The 21398-nt window shown below is 37.2% G+C and overlaps 1 protein-coding gene across 7 annotated transcripts in view; it reads right to left on the bottom strand.

Annotated features, from left to right (window-relative positions):
- Positions 1–1329: 1329 nt before the first annotated feature.
- Positions 1330–21398, bottom strand: part of NEK4 (NIMA related kinase 4) — a 37960-nt gene continuing 17891 nt past the window's right edge. For 4 of the 7 annotated variants that reach the window (XM_073901348.1, XM_025885131.2, XM_073901345.1 and 1 more), the window contains 5 exons: positions 20359–20447; positions 18936–19141; positions 18339–18472; positions 3747–3820; positions 1977–3082 (listed from right to left, as the gene is read on the bottom strand). In XM_073901348.1, the coding sequence (XP_073757449.1) occupies positions 3034–3082; positions 3747–3820; positions 18339–18472; positions 18936–19141; positions 20359–20447 (552 nt within the window). In that variant the 3' untranslated portion in view covers positions 1977–3033. Of the gene's footprint in view, positions 1355–1976; positions 3083–3746; positions 3821–18338; positions 18473–18935; positions 19142–20358; positions 20448–21398 lie in introns of those variants that run through there. The other 3 variants (XM_025885132.2, XM_073901346.1, XM_073901347.1) reach the window with 2 other exon arrangements.

Genomic DNA, 21398 nt, shown 5'->3' on the forward strand with positions numbered 1-21398 from the left:
ACTTCAAACATCTTCTCTCAGATATACATGACTTGTTCTTTCCTTTCACTCAGGTCTCTACTCAGATGTGACTATAAAGAAGCATCTCCTGACCTATCAAAGTAAAGTGGTATGCCTCATTTTATATGCACTAATATATCCCACATTATATCTTTTTTCCTTGGCCCCACCCAGAATGTAAGCTTCCTGGGAACAGGGATCTTGTTGAGCTCTTTGCTGTTTGTGTAGTACCTGTAAGTTTGTGACACTTTGTAGGTGCTCAATAAATAGTGAATAATTCAGAGCTGCACTATCCAATATGGTGCCATTAGTCACATGTGTCTATTTAAATTAAAACTAGGGGCGCCTGAGTGGCCCAATTAAGTGACTGCCTTTGGCTCAGGTCATGGTCCCAGGGTCCTGGGATCGAGCCCCACGTCAGGGTCCCTGCTGGGTGGGAAGCCTGCTTCTGCCTCTCCCACTCCCCCTGCTTGTGTTCCCTCTCTATGTCTCTGTCAAATAAAATCTTTTAAAAAACTTTATAAAAAATTAAAACTAAAAGATTGAGTTCCTCAAACTAGGCACATTTTGAGAGCTCAAAAGCCATATATGACCAGTGGCTGCCTTAACACATTGCATGTATCTGAACATTTCCATCATCACAATACTCTGTTGATCAGGTCTTATACATAGGTTTGAATAATAAATAAAGGGAAGTGATTCTGTCTGTGCATAACAGAATTCATCTTATTAAATGCCCATAGGGTCATTTCAATAATGGATCATCTACTGAGCCACAGGGAAAACAATTCCAAGAAATAAAAGTTGGGCAGGTCATATTCAGTAACAACACTGCAATGTAGCTGGAGCAAGAAGATACAATTTTCTTGGCTTTTGAAATACAGGTATCCTGCTTTCCAAAAGTTCATTTCATGTCACTTTGCTTTTACAAAAGGCTTACATTTCTACAGTAATGGCTTTTTTCATAAAAGCGAAAATCCTCTTTAGATTTTTTGAGTTAGCAAAAACAGGTACTACTGTAGGTCTTTCATAAAAGCGAAGTGGCGTGTCACGAACTTTCAGAAAGTGGGGGATACTCTTTGCTTTTCACCATTTCAGCTTACCAGAGGTTTCATAGGAATGCTCTACTTTCAGATAGCAAGGGAACCTTGTATATGGAAATTAAGGAACACTACCTTTTTTTTTTAAGATTTATTTGTTAGCACGCACAAGAATGGGGAGCAGCAGGCAGGGGGAGAAGCAGGCTCCCACTGAGCAAGGAGTCCGATGTGGGGCTCAATCCCAGGACCCTGGGATCATGACCTGAGCCAAAGGCAGATGGTTAACTGAGCGACTGAGGTGTCCCTAAGGAACACTTCTTAAAGAGAAAACCAAAACCAGAATTATTGACTATTTAAGATTTAATGTCAAAATAATATCAAAATCTGAAATGTGGCCAAAGGTATACTGAGAAGAAAATTCATCCTGTTAAAGGTGTTTTATAATTATATAAGAAAGATTAAAAATGATTAAGCCGTCAGGAAAGAAAAACCACAGAATGACCAAAAGATATTGGGATGAAAACTGAATGAATGTTTAAGCAAAACAAAAATATGCAGAATGGGAATAACGTATGGGGGAGAATTTTTAAATTCTAAGAAAATAATATGTACATATGGCAATTAGTAAGAAACTTAAGTAAAACTGATGTCTCTCCAGAAAGATGTAGATTCGTAAAACATGCAAGAAATGGTGAATAGTTGAGGAAAACCCAGTTTGCCAAAGATTTGTCCCCAAATGGGACTGAGACTAGGTGGTTTTACTGCTGAGTTCTAACAAACCCTTCAAAGTAAAACTAAGAGGTCTCAGAAACCAGACTATGAGCACTGTAAGAGCAAGGAGTATTGTGTTTTACTCACTATATCTGCAGCTCCTGACCTACAGCACCTGGCACACAGTAAAAACTAAAAGTCCGTTAAGTGACTGGAAAGGGAACATTTTGTTAGAATATTTTATGTGTAATTTTCAAAGAAGGTCAGGTAACATTTTTAATTAGAAAAATGAAAACATTTCTGGAGCAGTATTCATTTTTAAATAAAGTCCCTTGAATATAGAAGTGAAAATTTACCTATCAAGACTTTTATAAAAACAATTTATTTCCCACATGGGAATTACCCCCTTATTAAACAACTAATAAAATATGTGATACATAGTCATACATTTAAAGACAACCAATAATTTGATGTACATATTCAGGAGATAAATATGTCCAACATAACTAAAAGGAGCTGGACTTCACTTACAAATTGCTTAATTGGAAAGGGAATTAGTGTTTTAGGAAATGTTTTTGCCAATGAAAATATTACTCTTAAAAAAAGACCAGTATACAAAAACGTTGATTGACAAAGCCAAAATATTTCTGTTTCAATTCTTATATACCGTAAATGAGGTTCATATTAAATGAAAATAAAAGGCTAAACATCCATCAATATATAAAAAAGGAATTCAGTTGCTCAAATAGTAGATACAACTTCATATTCAAATCTACTCCCAGAATCATGAATTGACTTTTTAAAAAAATAATTTATCAACTACTACCTAAAGTTATTAACAATGACAACTAGTATCACTATGGCATGTTATTTACTTCTCCTATGCATTTATCACTATAGTACAATATAAAACTTCCAATCTAATTTTATGGCCCTGTAATCAAGCTAATTAGTATCTTAAAAATAAAGTTCTAAATATAAAACTGGTGGTTTAAGGCTCAGTAAACAGTAACCAGACATCTTCTAATAGCTTTTCTTCATCAAGAGAGTAAGCTAGCCAAAGGTTTTTTCTTTCTTTTGTGACATTGCTTCATGTTACTCTGTTCGAGCCCACTTTTCTCCCAGTTAAAAAAAAAAAAAAGAGAAGGATGGTGATGGCCTCCAATCATTATTATGGAGTTATTTGTTTAAGCCAAAAACCTTTAAAAATAGGTCTCTAGTACTGGCAGATTAAATTCTCAAAAATTCACATTTTCTTCAAAAAATTTCAACTGGCGAGCTTTCACACTGTAAGCTGTGTATTTTTCACCCATGTGCTCCTGCAAACGTACCTATTTGGGAAATACAAAAAGAAAATCAGTATGTAGTAGAAGAAAACATTTCTGTAATCTTAGAAGAACTTTTCTGGGGCGCCTGGGTGGCTCAGTCGTTAAGCGTCTGCCTTTGGCTCAGGTCATGACCCCAGGGTCCTGGGATCGAGCCCCACATCGGGCTCTCTGCTCAGCGGGAAGCCTGCTTCTCTCTCTCCCACTCCCCCTGCTTGTGTTCCCTCTCTCGCTGTGTCTCTCTGTTAAATAAATAAAATCTTAAAAAAAAAAAATTTTTTTTTTCAAAAAAAAAGATGGGCTTTTCTAAGCATGACACCAGAGGTAGAAGTCATATGGGAAAATACTATCATTTTTTAAAAAATTTAAGTTTCAAGTTACCAAAAACTAAAGTCCTAAGAAATTAAGAACAAATACTACACTGGGGAAAATTTGCAACATACATGCCCAAGAATTAATATCATTAATACAAAGAGCTCTTAGTAAAACACAACAATATTAGAATATTAGAATTGATAAAATCAATCCCATAGATAATTCAGCAAAGGCATTTATAAAAATGCAAATAACATAAAAATTTCAATTTAATAATCAAAAAATATACCATGTAATACTCAATATATGCCTGGAATTAAAATAACACCTAATGTGTTAAACAGATAACACGCACCTCCTGATCCACTGCACAGAGAAGGACACAGTATCACTTTTGTGGTATTCCTGCTGTAAATGCATAATCTGAATCTGTTCATGAGGAAACATCAAACAAATCCAAACCGAGGGTCATTTTATAAAACACATGCCTATAGTCTTCAAAAATGTCCTAACTGTCCCAGGTTAAATGAGACATAAACATAATATGTAATCCCAATTAGTTCTACATCTACCAATGATAGCTTGAGGAGCTCTGAAGATCCCTCCTCAGTGAAACTGGTGAAAATTTTTATTTATTTATTTATTTTTTGAGAGAGAGAGTGCAAGTCGGGGTGGGGGGAGAAGGAGAGAGAATCTCAAGCAGACTCCCCGCTGTGTGCGGAGTTTAACACGGGGCTCAATCTCATGACCCTGAGATCATGACCTGAGCTGAAACCAAGAGTCAGATGCCCAATTGACTGAGCTACCCAGGCACCCCAGGTGAAAATCATTTTTAAAACTTACCATTTAAAGTCTCTGGGGAAGTGGTCCTGAGAGCGTACAGTATCAAATAAAGACACTTTGTTCCCCCAAAGAAAATCTACTAAAACCCACTAAGAACAGTGAGAGTGGGTGGTATTTTAACTAAGACCAACTGCCTCCCTCCCTAGACCCAGCTCAGTGAGACGAAAAGTCTATACCAGACTGAAGCCGACAACACAGGCTCCCTTTCCACCAGCTCCTAGTGGAAAGGCAATCTTCCTGGGAAGGGCAGAATATCAGCATATCTCATCCTGCCCCCAATATCTGTTGTTAAGGATAAGTTTTGAGAGAGTACATCCAAGAGGTGGGAACTTCCTTTTTACACCAGGTTGGACTTATAAGATGGAGGCTGTACCTTGGGAGCCGGGCCAGTGAAAATACTGGGGCCCCAGTCACCTTTGCCCCAGACCATAATGTGAAGATTCCATGCTGGGTGAAGTATGCCAAGAAGATGAGAGGCCCTTCACCTGCACAGAGCTTCTAAAGTAGGGCTATCACCCAGACAAGTATACTATTGTCTTCACTCCCAGCTGTGCTCAGAGATTTTGCCTTGGGCGAGAAGCAAGACCTAAAACAGCACCAAATCTTTTCCTTAATGAACTGACCTCGTTTAGAACAGAGTGGAGAAGGGCACCTGGTGGCTCAGTCATTAAGCGTCTGCCTTCGGCTCAGGTCATGATCCCAGGGTCCTGGGATCAAGCCCCGCATCAGGCTCCCTGCTCAGCAGAAGGCCTGCTTCTCCCTCTCCCTCTGCCTCCTGCTCTGCCTATCTGTGCTCTCTCTCTGTGTCTCTGTCAAATCAATAAAATCTTAAAAAAAAGAACACAGTGGAGAAATTCAAGCCTACAAGTGCTCTCAAAAACGGGAAGTAGTGGTGAATGGCAACTAGGAGACTGATAAATTCACTGGATATACAGGCTAAACTATGGGCCACCTACTTTGATGGAGACAACTAAGAAGTTGGGATGAGCCCCCGGGGTCAAAACAGATTCCAAACACTGACCCTGGGACCCATCCGTTCAAAGGAGCCGTAATTTTATTGGATCAGTCTGTGGAGCAATGTATGCCCCAAGACATTGTTGGAAACGAGAGCCATCAACTGGCAACTAAAAAAACCTTAACAACTACTTGGGCAAGGGAGAGTCAAAAGAGTTCTGCCAAAGCCAGTCATTCCAAGGTGGCTATGGACACAACCAAGGCCTCGCCAGCTAAGAGGCAACATCAGACTTACATTGTGGGGACAGGAAGAAGGGATAAAAGAGACATCACTAAAAAATCCAGCCAATCACTAAAGAAGCAAGTAACAATAGCAACCCCCCTCCCTGGGGAGGCCAGTACCCAGACTTGTAACAATATATTTTCTTTCTGAAATGTCCAGTTTTCAATCAATAGCTATGAGATACACAAAGAAACAGGAGAGTATGACACATACACTGGGGAAAAAAGGCAGGCAAGAGAGGTACTACCTGTGAGGGTAACGAGATGCTGGAGTTAACAGGCAAAGACATCACTATAAACCCATTCACAGAACTAAAGAAAACCATAATTAAGTAAAGGAAGGTATGATGTCAATGTCACATCAAACTGAGAATACTGATATAAAGAAATTATAAGAAAAACTAAATGGAAATTGTGGAGTGGAAAAGTACAATAACAAATGAAAAATTCACCAGAGGGGCTCAGCAGTATACTTGAACTGGCAGAAAGAAAAGTAAGTGGGCTGGGGAGAGATCAATAAAGATTATGTAATCCAAGAAACAGAAAAGAAAATGAAGAAAAGTGAACACAGCCTCAGAAATGTGGGACATCGGGCGCCTGGGTGGCTCAGTTGGTTAAGCGACTGCCTTCAGCTCAGGTCATGATCCTGGAGTCCCGGGATCGAGTCCCACATCGGGCTCCCTGCTCAGCAGGGAGTCTGCTTCTCCCTCTGACCCTCTTCCCTCTCGTGCTCTCTATCTCTCATTCTCTCTCTCTCTCAAATAAATAAATAAAATCTTTAAAAAAAAAAAATGTGGGACATCATTAGGGCGCCTGGTGGCTCAGTCAGTTAGGCATCTGACTCTTGATTTTGACTCAGGTCGTGATCTCTGGGTTGTGAGACTGAGCCCTATGTCAGGCTCCCTGCTCAGTGGGGAGTCTGCTTCTCTCTCTCTCTCCCTCTCCCTCTGCTCCTACACCAGCTCATGTGCTCTAAAATAAAAGCTTAAAAAAAAATGTGGGACATCATTACACACACCAACTACAAATGTAAAGGGACCATCAGAAGGAGAAGGAGCAGAAAAACTATTTAAAGAAATAATAGCTGACAACTTCCAAATGTATTGAAAAACATTAATCTACACATCCAGGAATCTCAAAGAACTCCAAGCAGGATCAACTCAAAGAAATGCACACACAGATACATGAAAGTAAGTGCTGAAAGCCAAAGGCAAAGAGACAGTCATGAAAGCAGCAAGAGAAAAATGACACCGCTTACAAGGGAACAGTAATAACATCAACAGCTAACGTAAACAAAGGAGGCCATGGGATAATATATTCAGAGTACTTGAGGAAAAAAACTGTCAAACAAGAATCCCACTGCTAGTAAAACTACCTTTCAAAAATAAAGGTGAAGTAAAGACATTCCCAGATAAACAAAAACAGAATCTGTGCCTAGCAGACCACTTTATAAGAACTACTAAAGGAAGTTCATCAAGCTGAAAGTAAGAAACCCCAGGCAACAATTAAAATTTACATGGAAACACAAAAAGCACTACTTTGGGGGGGGGCGCGGTTATGGAGAGGACGTTAGCTCTGGTTCACCTGTGAGCCTGACCCTAGCAACTGGAGGTTCCCTATCCCCTCCTGTCCTTGGAACTGCATTCCATTTGCCTTCCCCACTCCCAAAGGATGCCCTAAGGACAAAACCTTCAGATTATGATGTGGTGTTGAGACCGTCTGGACAGTACATGTGATTGAACCCAATTAATATAATACATACTATATATATATATAACATGAACTTTTGAGATTTGGCAGGTGGGTGTGGAGATCTACTCATCTTGTGGCTGCCTATGACAGGCCTCATATGTAAGTTCCCTTGCTTATTAAAACTACCACCTACCAATCTGGAGTGCTTGACTCTTCCTTCCCTCTCTCCCTGCCCTCCTGTTCCTACAGGCGCCAGTTTCAGATTACACCTGAGAGTAATTCATGCAAATAAAACAACATAAAAGCATAGTTTCTCCTTTTAAAAAAAAAAAAAAATTTAAGTAATCTCTATACTCAATGGGGGGCTCGAACTCCTGACACTGAGATCAAGAGTCACATACTCTTCTGACTCAGCCAGCCAGGTGCCCCTTCTCTGATTTTAAAAGTAAATGGGGTGCCTGGGTGGCTCAGTCATTAAGTGTCTGCCTTCGGCTCAGGTCATGATCCCAGGGTCCTGGGATCGAGCCCCACATCGGGCTCCCTGCTCAGCGGGAAGCCTGCTTCAGGAGCCCGCTTCTCCCTCTCCCACTCCCCCTGCTTGTGTTCTCTCTCTCAGTCTCTCTCTCTCTCAAATAAAAAAATAAAATCTTAAAAAAAAAAGTAAATACACAATACAGTATGTATGAAAGATGACAGAAAGGACCAGGACTACATCTCCTCACATGGACAAAAACTGTGCTGGCTGAATGCCTGATGTAACTCTTTCAGGACTCTGCAGTCTATTGAAGGCTTGCAACTTCCCAGGGAAGGCTTGGAGGGTAAACTGTGGTTAATTTCAGTCAATTTCAGTTTCTAGCACCGGCCCCCTCCCCCAGCTGTGCAGATGTTCTGGAGCAGCCTGCACACAGCTTGTGGAGCCAGGGAAGGCAATACCAACGGTGTCCTCCAAGTACTGGGGATCTGTGTACTGAGAGATGACTGCGGCTTCTGATCAGAGGTGTACACACAGAAGCAGGCGACCATTGTTGCAGCCCTCACTAACCCTGTTACAAACCCCCTCCAGCTGAAGCAACTTACAGGGGATTTAAAGAGACCAATATATATGCATAGTGGGAGTCCCAAAGGGGAAGAAAGAGGAAGAGAGATTATTTGAGGAAATAGCCAAAATGTACCAAGTGTGAAGAAAGACATAAACATCCAAGAAGCTCAATGAACTCTTAAGTAGGCTGAAACAAACAGTTCCTACCCAGACACATTATAATCAAACTGTTGAAAGCTGAAGAGAAAGGGAGAATCTTGAAAGCAGCAAGAAAGAGGCAACTCCTCACATGCAAGGGATCTCCAATATGATTATCAGCAGATTTCTGATCAGAAATTTTGGAGGCCAGAAGGCAACTGGGCAGTATTTTCAAAATGAAAGAAAAGTAAGGAAGGAAAGAAAGAAAAGAAAACAAAGAAAGAAAGAAAAAAGGAAAAAAGAAAGAAAGAAAACCTGTCAACCAAGAATCTTTTATCTGGCAAAAATGTCCTTCAAAAGTGAGGAAGAAAAAGAAATACTGCCATTTGCAACAACATTGATGTATCTTGAAGGCATTATTCTAAGTGAAATAAGTCAAACAGAAAGGCAAATAAATACTGCATGATCTCACTTATGCAGAATCTTAAAAAACTGAATAGAGAACAGATTGGTGGTTGCCAGAGGTAGGGGTGGGGGTGGTTAGGGAAATGGGTGAAGGTGGTCAAAAGGTACAAACTTTATAAGGTAAATGAATTCTGGGGATGTAACTGTACAGCATGGTGACTACAGTTAATGATACCGTATTATACATTTGAAAGTTGCTAAGAGTAGATCTTAAAAGTTCTCATCACAAGAACAAAATTGTTATAATTATGAGAGGTAATGGATGTTAACCAAACTTACTGTGGTAATCATTTTGCAATATATACAGAAATCAGTATGTTGTACACCCTAAACACAAAGTTACATATCAATTATGTCTCAATAAAACTGAGAGGAAAAAGTAAGGGAGAACCTAAGATATTACCAGATAAACAAAAGATGAAGAAGTTGTTACCACCAGACCCAGCCTGCAAAAATACTACAGGGAGTCCTGTTAAGTTGAAATGAAAGCGGGCGCCTGGGTGGCTCAGTCAGTTAAGTGTCTGCCTTCAGCTCAGGTCATGATCCCAGGGTCCTGCTGAGCAGGGAGCCTGCTTCTCCCTCTCCCTCTGTCTGCTGCTCCCCCTGCTTGTTCTCTCCCTCTCTCTGTCAAATAAATAAAATCTTTTAAAACAAACAAAAAAAGTTGAAATGAAAGGACACCAGACAGTAACTCAAAGCTGTATGAAGAAACAAAGATCTCAGTAAAGGGATATGTGGGCAATTATCAAAGCTAGTATTATGTAACAACAGTTTACTTCCACTTTTTGTCTTCTACATGAATTAAGAGATAGATACATTCAAAAAATTATTAGTCTAAAAGTTAGTACTATTGTAACTTTGTTTAGTTTCTACAAAATTTAAGAGACTAATACATTAAAAATGCCAATTACTAGTTTATATTTTTGGACTCACAATATATAAAGATGTAATTTTGTGTCATCAGTAACTGAAAAGGGTGGGTACAGAGCTTTAAAGCAGCAGAGTTTATGTTATTGAATGTAAGCTGGTATAAATTCAGATTAGAGACAGATGGTGGTGATGTTGGTACAACAACAGGAACATACTTAATGTCACTGAACCAAACACTTAAAAATGGTTAAAATGGTAAATTTGAAATTATGTGTATTTTACTACAATTAAATAAGCAACATGTGTATAATAACACAAATTTAACAACTTAATGTGTTTTAAAATTAATTTTTAAAAACATTATATCATATATTGTTGAGTCTTTAACATACAGAAGTGTAATCTATTTGCCAAAAGCACCACAAAGGAGGTGGTAGCAGCAAAGGTGTATTAGGCTAAGGAAATGACTCCAGATAGTAACCTGAATCTACAGGAATAAATGAAGAGAACCAGAAATAAATAAATAACAAGGTTACTATAGAAAAAGCTACAAACATATACTTTCCTCTCTTTCAACTTCAAGAGACATAAAGCCATATAAAGAAATAATTATAACAAGGTAACATTGGTTTTGTAACATTTATATGACATGTATGATATGTAAAATGATATCACCGTAAAGGGAAAAAGAGAACAGGAGTAACCATTGCCACATCTCACTGGAATTAAGTGAGTATAAAGCTGAAGTTGAGGGCGCCTGGGTGGCTCAGTTGGTTAAGCGACTGCCTTCGGCTCAGGTCATGATCCTGGAGTCCCGGGATCGAGTCCCGCATCGGGCTTCCTGCTCGGCGGGGAGTCTGCTTCTCCCTCTGACCCTCTTCCCTCTCATGCTTTCTATCTCTCATTCTCTCTCTCTCTCAAATAAATAAATAAAATCTTTAAAAAAAAAAAATAAAGCTGAAGTTGATTCTGATAATTTAAGAGGTATATGATAAGCTTTAGTGCACCCACTAAGGAAAGAAATGGAAAATATACAGGAAAAAAATTAAGGAAATTAAAATGCTACATTAGAAAATATTCACTTAATGCAAAAGAAAGCAGTAAAGGAGAAATACAAGAACAAAAAAACATGAGACATATACAAAACAACAAGTAAAATGCAGACCTGAGTCCAACTGTATCAGTCCTAACATTTAACATGAATGGATTAAACAATCCAATCAAAAGGCAGAATGTTAGGGTGGGAAGAGTACAAGACCCAGCCGTATCCAGTACCGACAGGAAGCACATAACAGATCAAAGGTGCAAACAGACTGGAAGTAAAAGGACAGAAAAAGATACACCACGGAACAGCAACCATAAGAAAACTCAAGTGGCTATACTAATACCAGCTAAAACAGACTTCGAAACAGACATGTTACTAGAGATAAAGAGGAACATTTTGTGATAAAAGAGTCCATCCATCAGAAAGATCTAACAATTATACACATACATGCACCGAATCAAAGCACCAAAATACATGAAGCAAAATTGATAGGAGGGTAAGAAGAAATTCAACAACAGCTGGAGACATCAATGACATCGATGGAGACATAACACTCCACTTTCAGTAATAGGCAAAACAACCAGGCAGAAGATCAACAAGGAAAATAAAAGAAGAAGAAGAAGAAGATCAACAAGGAAATAAGCTATTCGGTCAACGCTATAAACAAACTACAACTAACAGACATCTAAAAAATACTCCCCACGAGAGCTGAATATAAATATTCTTCTCCAGTGCACATGGAAAATTTCCAGGTTAGACCATATGCTAGACCATAAAACAAAGCTCAATAAATTTAAAAAGATAAAAATAATATGTTCTACAGCCACAATAAAATGCAATTAGAAATAAGTAACAGAAAGAAATTGGGGAAACTTAAAAATATATGGAAATTAAACAACACACTGTTGGTTATTTAGACCAACCTTACAGAAATAAAAAATATTTAAAAGGATTGCTATTAATAATTACATGCTTATTAGTTAACTTGGATGAAATGGACAAATTCCTAGTAAGACACAAAATTAGAAACAGAAGAACAGACAATCTGAGTATAACAAGACACTAAATTCATTATCAAGAAACTATCCACAAAGAGAAGCCCAGCCCCAGATGCCTTCATTGGTGAATTCTATCAAACATTCAAAGAATACCAATTACTCACTAACTCTTCCAAAAAAATAGAAGATTAGGGAACACTCCCCAACACATTCTATGAAGCCATTATTACCCTAATAACACAACCAAAAACATCACAGAAAACGAAAGACCAATATCTTGTAAGAATATAGACAAAAGAATCTTCAACAAAATATAAGAAACATGACTCCAAAATCATGTAAGTAGTAGTATATAACATGACCAAGTGAGGTTTATCACAGGAATGCATGGATGGTTTAACATCCCAAAATCAATTAATATAACATAGTCAATAGCATTAAATACAAAAGCCATATAATCATCAAAATAGAAAGCATCTGACAAACCCAACACCTTCTTTGATAAACAAAACAAAACAAAAAAACACTCAACAAACCAGGAAAAGAAGGAACCTTCTTCAACCTGATAAAGGGTATCTATAAAAACCCACAGTCACCTAATGGTGAAAGACTGGATGCTTTCCCTGTTAGATCAGAAGCAAGTCAAGGATGTCCACTTGCACCACTTCCACTCAACACTGTACTGGAGGTTCTAGCCAGGGCAACAGGCAAGAAAAGAAGACTAGAAAGTAAAACTAACTCTATTCACAGATGACATGATATTATATATAGAAAATTCCAAGGAGTCCACCACCACCAAAAAAAAAAAAAAAAGTATATTAAACCCAGTAAACAAGCTCAGCAAGGTTGTAGGACCCAAGGTCAAGATTTTCAAAATCAAATTTATTACTATGCATTTGCAATAAACAATCCCAAATGAATATATAAAATTCCAAAGCATCAAAAAGAAGAAAACACGCAGGAATAAATTTGACAAGAGAGATACCAAACTTACACTCTGAAAACTGTAAAACATTGTTTAAGGAAACTTAAGATCTAAATAAATGGAAAATCACCTCATGTTCATGAATCAAAAGTCATTTATTAAGATGGTAATACTCCACAAATTAATCTGCAGATTCAATTCAGTCCCTATAAGAATCCCAGCTGGCTTCTTTGAAGAAATTGACAAGCAAATTCTAAAATTCATAGAATTGTAAGGGACCCAGAATAGCCAAAACAATTTTGAAAAATAACCAAGTTGGAGGACTCATCTATCTTGATTTCAAAATTCACTACAAAGCAACAGTTAACAAGACAGTATAGTACTGGCATAAGGACAAACACAGATTAAAGGAATAGTATTGAGAGTCTAAAGATAAATCCATGTGTATATGGTCTTTTTTTTTTTTAACCAGATGACAGAATAGTCTTTCCAACAAATGACAGACAACAGGATAGCCACATATGTAAGAATGAAGATGGACCTTTACTCCAAGCCATATACAAAACTTAACTCAAAATACATCAAAGACCTAAATGTACAGACTAAAACTATAAACCTTTTAGAGAAAAACCTAAAGGTAAACCTATACGATCTTGGACTTGGCAATGGGTTCTTTGATGACACCAAAAACACAAGTAGCAAAAGAAAAATAAATTGGACTTCCTCAAAACTGAAAAGTTTTGTGCTTTAAAGAACACTATCAAGGAAGTAAAAAGAAGAGGAGGTGGAGCAGCAGCTGCACTTGCCACCCAAGGTGAATGATGGGCTGAAGGTGGAGCTGGAGAAATTCAGGGGGCAGGACCCTGCCCAAACTCATTGCACCCCAAAGGTGCGGGCCTACAAAGGAGAGGCTAGCCCCAAGCACCTCAGCACCCACAGGGAGGACCTGGAGCTGCCCCCAGACCAATAGGATTTGCCCCGACCACTGCCGCCCATTGAAATGAAGGTAAGGATTTCACACCGTTAAAAAAAAAGGGGGGGGGGAGTAAAAAGACATTCTACCACTCCCACAGAATGGTAAAAATATTTACAAATCATATATTTGATAATAAGACTTCTATCTAGAATATATAATTCCACAACTCATTAATTAAAATATAAATAATTCAATTTAAAAATCAGCAAAGAACTTGAGTAGACATACCGCCAAAGAAAATATACAATTGGAAAGTAGTACATGAAAAGAAGCTCAACATCATCAGTCATCTGGGAAACACAATGAATACCACTTCATACCTGCTAAGAAGGCTATAAACAAAAAGTCAGATAATAACAAGTGTTGACTAGAATGTGGAGAAATCAGAACCCTCTTATGCTGCTGGTAGAAATGTAAAATGGTGCAGTTGCTTTGGAAAGCCATCTGGAAGTTCCTCAAACATTTAAATGTAGAATTACCATACGACCCAGCAATTCCACTCCTAGTTATACACCCAAGGGAACTGAATCCACACAGGAGCGCGCACACCAATGTTTATACCAAACTTAGTCACGACAGGCAAAAGGTGGAAACAACCCAAATGTCCATCACCTGATGAAAAGATTCAACAAAATATTGTGTGGCATATCCACACAACAGAATACTGTTCAGCCATAAAAAGGAATGAAGTACTGATACATGCTCCTATACAGATGAAACTTGAAGACAGCATGCTAAGTGAAAGAAGCCAGTCACAAAAGACTACCTATTTTATATGATTCTATTAAATGAAATGTCCAGAATAGGTAAATTTATACAGAAAAGGCAGATTACTGGTTCCTTAGAACTGAAAGGAGAAGATAGAGGGCCAATAGCTAGAAGTACAAGGTTGCTTTTTAAGGAGACAATAATATTTAAAATTGTGGTGACAACAAATATGTATTTGTGAATATATTAAAAAACCACTGAACTGTACACTTAAAATGGGTGAATCACATGGTATGTGAATTATATCTTAAATCTATTAAAAAAGGTAATCCTTAATTTAATTCAACCTGATTGAGTTGAATCTACTGAATCCTAGAACAGAAAGATTTTTTTCTTTCGCTATAAAGGGTATCAGCATAACAATTAGTGAAATTTAAGTAAGGTCTGTAAATTAGATAATGGTATTGTATTAATGTTAATTTTCTGAATTTGATCACTGAGCTATGGTTATATAAGGACATATTCTTTGTATTTATTTATTTATTTCCAGAGAGAGAGAGAGAGAATCCCAAGCAGGCTCTACACTCAGTGTGGAGCCTGATGCAGGGCTTGATTCCAAAACCCCGAGATCATGACCTGAGCCAAAATCAAGACACCCAACCAACTGAGCCACCCAGGCACCCCTATAAGGACATATTCTTGTTTTTAGGAAATACACTGAAGAATTTAGAGGTGGAAAGACATTCTCACAATTGGATAGAAAAATAATTATACATATGGAGAATGAGACTAATGAAGCAAAAGTGGCAGAATAGTAATATTAGGGAATATAGATGAGGAGTATTCAGGAATTCTTTATATTCTTTTTTGCAACTTTCAGTTAGTCTAAAATTATTTTAAAATAAAAAATTAAAACAACACTTAAATATCATTTATTATTAAATTGCTGGAGAAGTGACATTCAGTAGTGGCCATCCAGGATAACAGACTTTCCATCCTGGAACATGGCCCAGTTTGTCCATAACCTTGCAGAGAAGGCCCCAGCGCTGCTGTGACTTACTCAAAGCTCTGGCCACATTTTGGGTAGGCTGAGCTGGTTCTTCCAACCAATCTCTGCTGAGATTCCTACAGCTATTCAGAGCTCGAAAAAAATTATCAAGAGTGTTCAAACTATCAGCTTTCAACAACTCACAGTTAAGGAAGCTCTGCTGAATGGTTTGGTGGCCACTGAGGTGTGGATGTAGTTTTATGTTGGTGAGTTCATAGGCAAGTGTGACATCACTGGTTATGATGTTTAAAGACCAATCTTTAACATCTGTTTATATTTGGTTTGAGTGTTCTTGGACCATGTGTGTTCAGACTGGTATTTGAATAAAATAAGATAATGTATCAAAGACAAAAATAAACTGGTGGAGAAGCAACTGTATTTCTAGGAATTTAAGGCTTTACTGTTGTTGCTGTTATTACCACCAAAAAACTAGAAATATAAATATTTTTAAAGTATAACTAGTCAAAAAATGTTTGTTCAGGCACTACTCTGAAAGTTTCCATAATGCAGGTGTGATGCAATGCAATTGACTCACTGGAGAATAGTCTGCATGACCCAATCATGAACTGATTGGAACTCAGGAACTCGCCCAGGGAGAACAGGAAAAGAACAGTGGCCTCAGAAGCACAGGAACGATCAAGAGTGGTTGTTACTACAAGGACCTGGCTGTGCTTCTAAGCTCAGTTGTAGCATTATATGAAAAATACACACTACAAACTGTGTACAGGCTAATCCTGTTTGGGCTTAAAAAAAGGCTATGATACATATATGGATGTGATGGATGTGTACACACACAGCAAACCACAGACATATGTATAAGAGAATAAAAGGCAGTATAGAACAGTGGTTGAGAACACGGGCTCTGGAATCAGATTGTCTGCACTGAAGGCCAATTGTTCAGCCAACTGTTAGCAGTGTGACTTCAGGCAACTCATTTAATCTCTCTGTGCTTCAGTCTTCCTCTGTAAAATGGGTCACTTGTATCAACTTCAGTGGACTGTTGGAGATTTAAATGACTTCATATATGTAAAGTGCTTAGAAAACCGTGTTAGTAGTAGTAAATGTTACTACGATTTATGTAATGATAGACAACAAAATCTGGAATCACGGAGGGCTAAGTTACACTGATTTTTATTTTTAAATCTGTGTGTTCTAAATGTTCTACAACAACCATGTATTTATTACTACCTTTTTATCAGACAAGAAAAAGCAGTAATTTTTAAAAATTGGTATAGAGTTGTTTGTGTTCTATAAATATAAGTATGCCTTACTGTTCACTTTCAAATAGGTGAGCATATAGAATGAATTTCTCAAAAAGAAATAAGATTTAAGTATAATAACAGTAACCTTAAGCAGAAAAGTCAGGTGAGTCAAACTAAAATTTATTTAGAGAATGATTCTATAGCATCCTAATCAAAATCTGAGCTGACATTTTTACAAAAATTAATAAGTTGATCCTGAAGCTCACATGGAAATGCAAATAATGGCCAAAAGAGTTTGAAAAAAAAGAGTAAAGTTAGAAGAATAACACTTCCTGATTTCAAAACTTACTACAATGCTACAGTAATGAAGACAGTGTAGCATAGACATAAATAGAGACATAAACGATTGGAACATAATTGAGAGTCTAGAAATAAACCCTTACATCATGGTCAACTGATTTTCAACAAGGGTGTCAAGACAATTCAGTAGGAAAAGAACAGTCTGCTGGGACAACTGGATATCCACATGCAGAAGAATAAAGATGAAGCCCTTCCTTGTACAATTAACTCAAGTGGATTATAGACCTATTTGTAAGAACTTGTATGATAAAACTATTAGAAGAAATGATAGGAATAAATCTTCAAGACCCTAGGTTAGGCAAAGCCTTCTTAGATATGACACCAAAACTACAAATGACAAAAAATAAGTTAGACTTCAACAAAATTAAAATCTTTTGTGCTACAAACAATGCCATGAAGGAAGTGAAAACACCACTAGAGAATAAGGAAAACTTTTGTAAATCACGTATCTGATAAAGGACTTGTATCTAGAATATATAAACAACTCTTACGATTCAACAATAAAAAGAGAAATAATTTTAAGATATGTAAAAGGTCAGAATAGATGCATCTCTAAAAAACATCTACAGATGACCAATAGGTGCATGAAAGATGCAAACATCATTACCCATTAGGGAAAAGCAAATCAAAACAATAATGAGGTATCACTTCCCACCTACTAGGATGGCTATAATCAAAATGATGACAATAACAAGTGTTGACAAGAATGTGGAGAAATTAGAACCGTCATACATTACTGATGGGAATGGAAAATGGTACAGCTACTTTGGAAAACAGTCTGGCAGTTCTTCAAAATGTTAAACATAGACTTTCTATATGATTTAGCAATTTCCACTCCTAGGTACATACCCAAGACAAATGAAAACATGTCCACACAAAAACAAATGTGCAGAGCAGCAGTATTCATAATAGTTAAAAAGTGGAAACCACCTAAGTGTCCATCAGCTGATGAACAGATAAACAAAATGTGGTATAGCCATAATGGAAAATTATCTGACCATATAAAACAACGAAGAATGTGATATATGCTACAACATGGATGAATCTTGAAAACATTATGCTAACTGAAAGAAGCCAATCACAAAAGACCACATGTTTTGTATGAGTCCATTTAAATGAAATGTCCAGAAGAGGCAAATCTATGGACATAGAAATATCAGTGGTTGCTTAAGGGTGGAGGGCTTGGGGGACAATGGAGAGTGATGAGTAGAGTCTCTTCTGGGGGTATTAAATGTTCTAACATTGGTTGTGGTAATGGCTATATAACTCTGTGAACATACTAAAAACCACCAAATGGTACACTTTAAATGGGTGAAATGTACAGTATGTTAATTATATTTCAAAAGTCTGTTAAAAAGAATTGTATAGCATAAGCAGCTGACACAGCTGATGGGACACTCACCTCTCTCTCCAATTCATCCTCTTCTTCCAAAAGATCATACACCTGTTCTAAAAGCTGAATCCCCAGGCCCTGGATTACATCAGCTCTCAAAACTTCAACTATTCTTCTGATCTTTTCAGAACCTGGCATAACAGCTAAAAAGCAATTCACAAAGATAGGGAAAAATAAATACTTTCACCACAGCAACGTGAAGAACATGTTTTTTTAAAAAAATCTTGTCATATTAAGATTCTTTTCACTTTGACAAGAGTTGGGTTTAATAACTTCATATATTTTTAAAGTGACGACGAATGTATATATGAACTTACACTTCATATCTCATTTCCACCTCCTAAACCTAAAATCCACAACTGTCTAATTTCAAGAAAAGCCACATGAAAAATCCAAACATGCATTTATATTTATTTAAAGAAAACAACTTTCATGCAACTTTCCAGGAACACAACTTGCTGCATAAAACAAGATATGTCTTTTATGGAGCTATCCAAACAAAATAATAAAAAAGCAAAAAAATTTTGGCAGCATTATCTTCTTGGTGTGACACATTTCTCCAATAAGCATGCTCTCCAGTTTGCTGTAAAAAAATAAACTGATCACCAGAAGGTAGCTCTTTAAAATGGAGGTCCTCAGCTTCTTCTGCAACTTTCCCATGAAGTATCAGCGTATCCTGGTACTTCCGATGAAGTTTAAATTCTGACACTGGCTCTGGAACCAGGAGATCTTCATAGCTCTCTTTAGACTCCAATTTTAGGGTCTGAGTCATCAAGTGCACCAAGTCACTCATTTCATTTGTATGACATTTCCTGGAGAAAAAAAAAAAATTCCCCTGTGATTTCATTGGCTTTATGAGAATTTTTCATTAAAAAATTAGATACAAAACAACATTTAGGAAGTTCTGCTTCTAAATAGCTAAGTAAGCTCTTACAGACAGACCCTTCCATAAATAAGTATAAACTCAACAAAATACAAAAATCCAGTATGTGAAGACAATGGAGAATGTACAAAACCTGGAGGCAGGTTCTGGAGGAGCGTCAACAACTTTTAGCCTAAGGGCAGGCTATAGGCCACTAAAGTACAACAGAAAACCCACAGTCTTTCTGGCCTGCAAAACCAAAGGACAGAGTTCAAGACAACCACAGCCACTAGAAAGTGAGAGTGAAATCTTAGAAAAGAGAGACCAGAAAGAAGCCCCAGGTTCTATGTATAAATTCTGCCCAACTATTTTTAAGTAAATTACATCCACGTACAAAGTTCAAGAATATTTAAAGCAATACAAAAAATACCAGCCCCCAATGAGATAAAACTGACAATGTCTGGCATCCAGTCAAAAATACCAGACATGCAAAGAAGCAGGAAAATAACACACATTTATGAAGACAAATCAGTTAATAGAAACAGACCCCAAAGTGACACTAGTGATAAAATTTGTAGATAAGGACATTAAAGTGGTTATTATAAATATATTCCACATGTCCAAGGTAGAGGAATGCATTAATATATTAAGGAGAGGCACAGAAGTTATAAAAAGACCCAAATAGAACTCCTGGAAATTAAAAAATACACTGTTATGAAAACATGAGATAGGATGAGCAGACTAGATGCTGCAGAAGAAAACATTAGTGAACCCAAATACATGGCAGTAGAACCTATGAAAATGAAACAGAAAAAAAGTATAAAAAACACAGACACCATCAGTGAGCTATCAGACAACTTTAAACAATCTAATATAGACATAATTAAAATCCTCAAGAAGGCAAGAGTCCAAAAAAATTATGAAAAAGTAATGGTCAAAATTTTTGCAAATCTGATGAAAACTATAAACCATAGATCTAAGAAGACATTCTGTAAGAATTCTGAATGAAATCAGATGTGTTCATTAGAAGAGATAGTTTTAGCTCTAACATGTACCAAAACCCATTTATAATGTTACCGATGGCAGCACTACAGGTCTGAATAAACATTTAGGACTAAACAAAATAGAAACTGTTTATGAAAGGAGACAGAAAAATAAGAACCTTACCGTTCCTTGGAATCCCCATCTGATTTATCAGTTGAACTTGTAGAAGAACTTAATTCATCCTCAGACAGACAGTGGATGAGTTTCCTTTCCTTTAATGTTTGGAAAAACAAAATTCCACAGGACAACACAACCAGAACATAACACACGCAACACTCTTAGATGCAATGTCTAGATACAGTGTGCATTTGGGTCCAATTTGACAGGAGAAGCTAATGATCTAAAAGTTGAAGTTACTTTACTCAAATGATATCCCAGTTCACCCATAAAGTTCACAAGTGAACCCTGAAGAACATTAAGGTAAAGTTTTACAAGGCCCTGGAAAGTCTCAGCTATGAAGAAATTTCCTTTCCAGAAGTACACAAATAGTTCTGGTACTCCAACTCCTAAGCAGAGGGCTAGTAACCTAAGGAATTTTAAGCTAGATAAAATGCCACCTAAATAAAAGCAACCTCAGTTTGCTTATATCTGAGACTCTTCGTTAAAATACCTTAAAGGATTACTTGATTTAATTATATGCAAACCTTACAACTTTAGAAAATGGAGAGGAATATCTTGATTAGTGAAACAACTTATTCATAGAATATTGTTAAAGCAACAAATCTTCCTTACTTTCAAGAACAGGAAGTTTCTATTTTTTAAAATAATTATATGCTCCTAGAAATAATGTCAGAAAGTCCAATACAGAAAAATGGTAATTATTCCCCAGGTATCATTACACAGAAAATGAACATGGGTTGGAAAACCTGCAACTTCCCATTTAGCCACTAGATGCTGCCCCTGCATCGTCCCTAGGTGAGAAGCTAAGGAACTCTGACACAAACAGGAAACTGAGCAAAGATAAGCAAATGAGACTAAAATTTGGCCAGGTAGGCAGGTATATTGGTTACACAGCAGAATAAGCAAAATGTTGCCTAGTGGAAGCCTTTTGGAAGTCCTGTTTTAAAGACTACCTAAAAAAGATAGTAACTAAGCTGCCAACTGCTTATAAGAGCACCTAAAACACTCCTTCCTTTAATGGAGGAAAAATAATCTTTTTAGTT

The sequence above is a fragment of the Callorhinus ursinus genome, unplaced genomic scaffold (genome assembly GCF_003265705.2).
Source record: "Callorhinus ursinus isolate GAN/ISIS: 27379988/994484 unplaced genomic scaffold, GSC_fseal_2.0 scaffold15, whole genome shotgun sequence".
Classification (NCBI taxonomy): domain Eukaryota; kingdom Metazoa; phylum Chordata; class Mammalia; order Carnivora; family Otariidae; genus Callorhinus; species Callorhinus ursinus.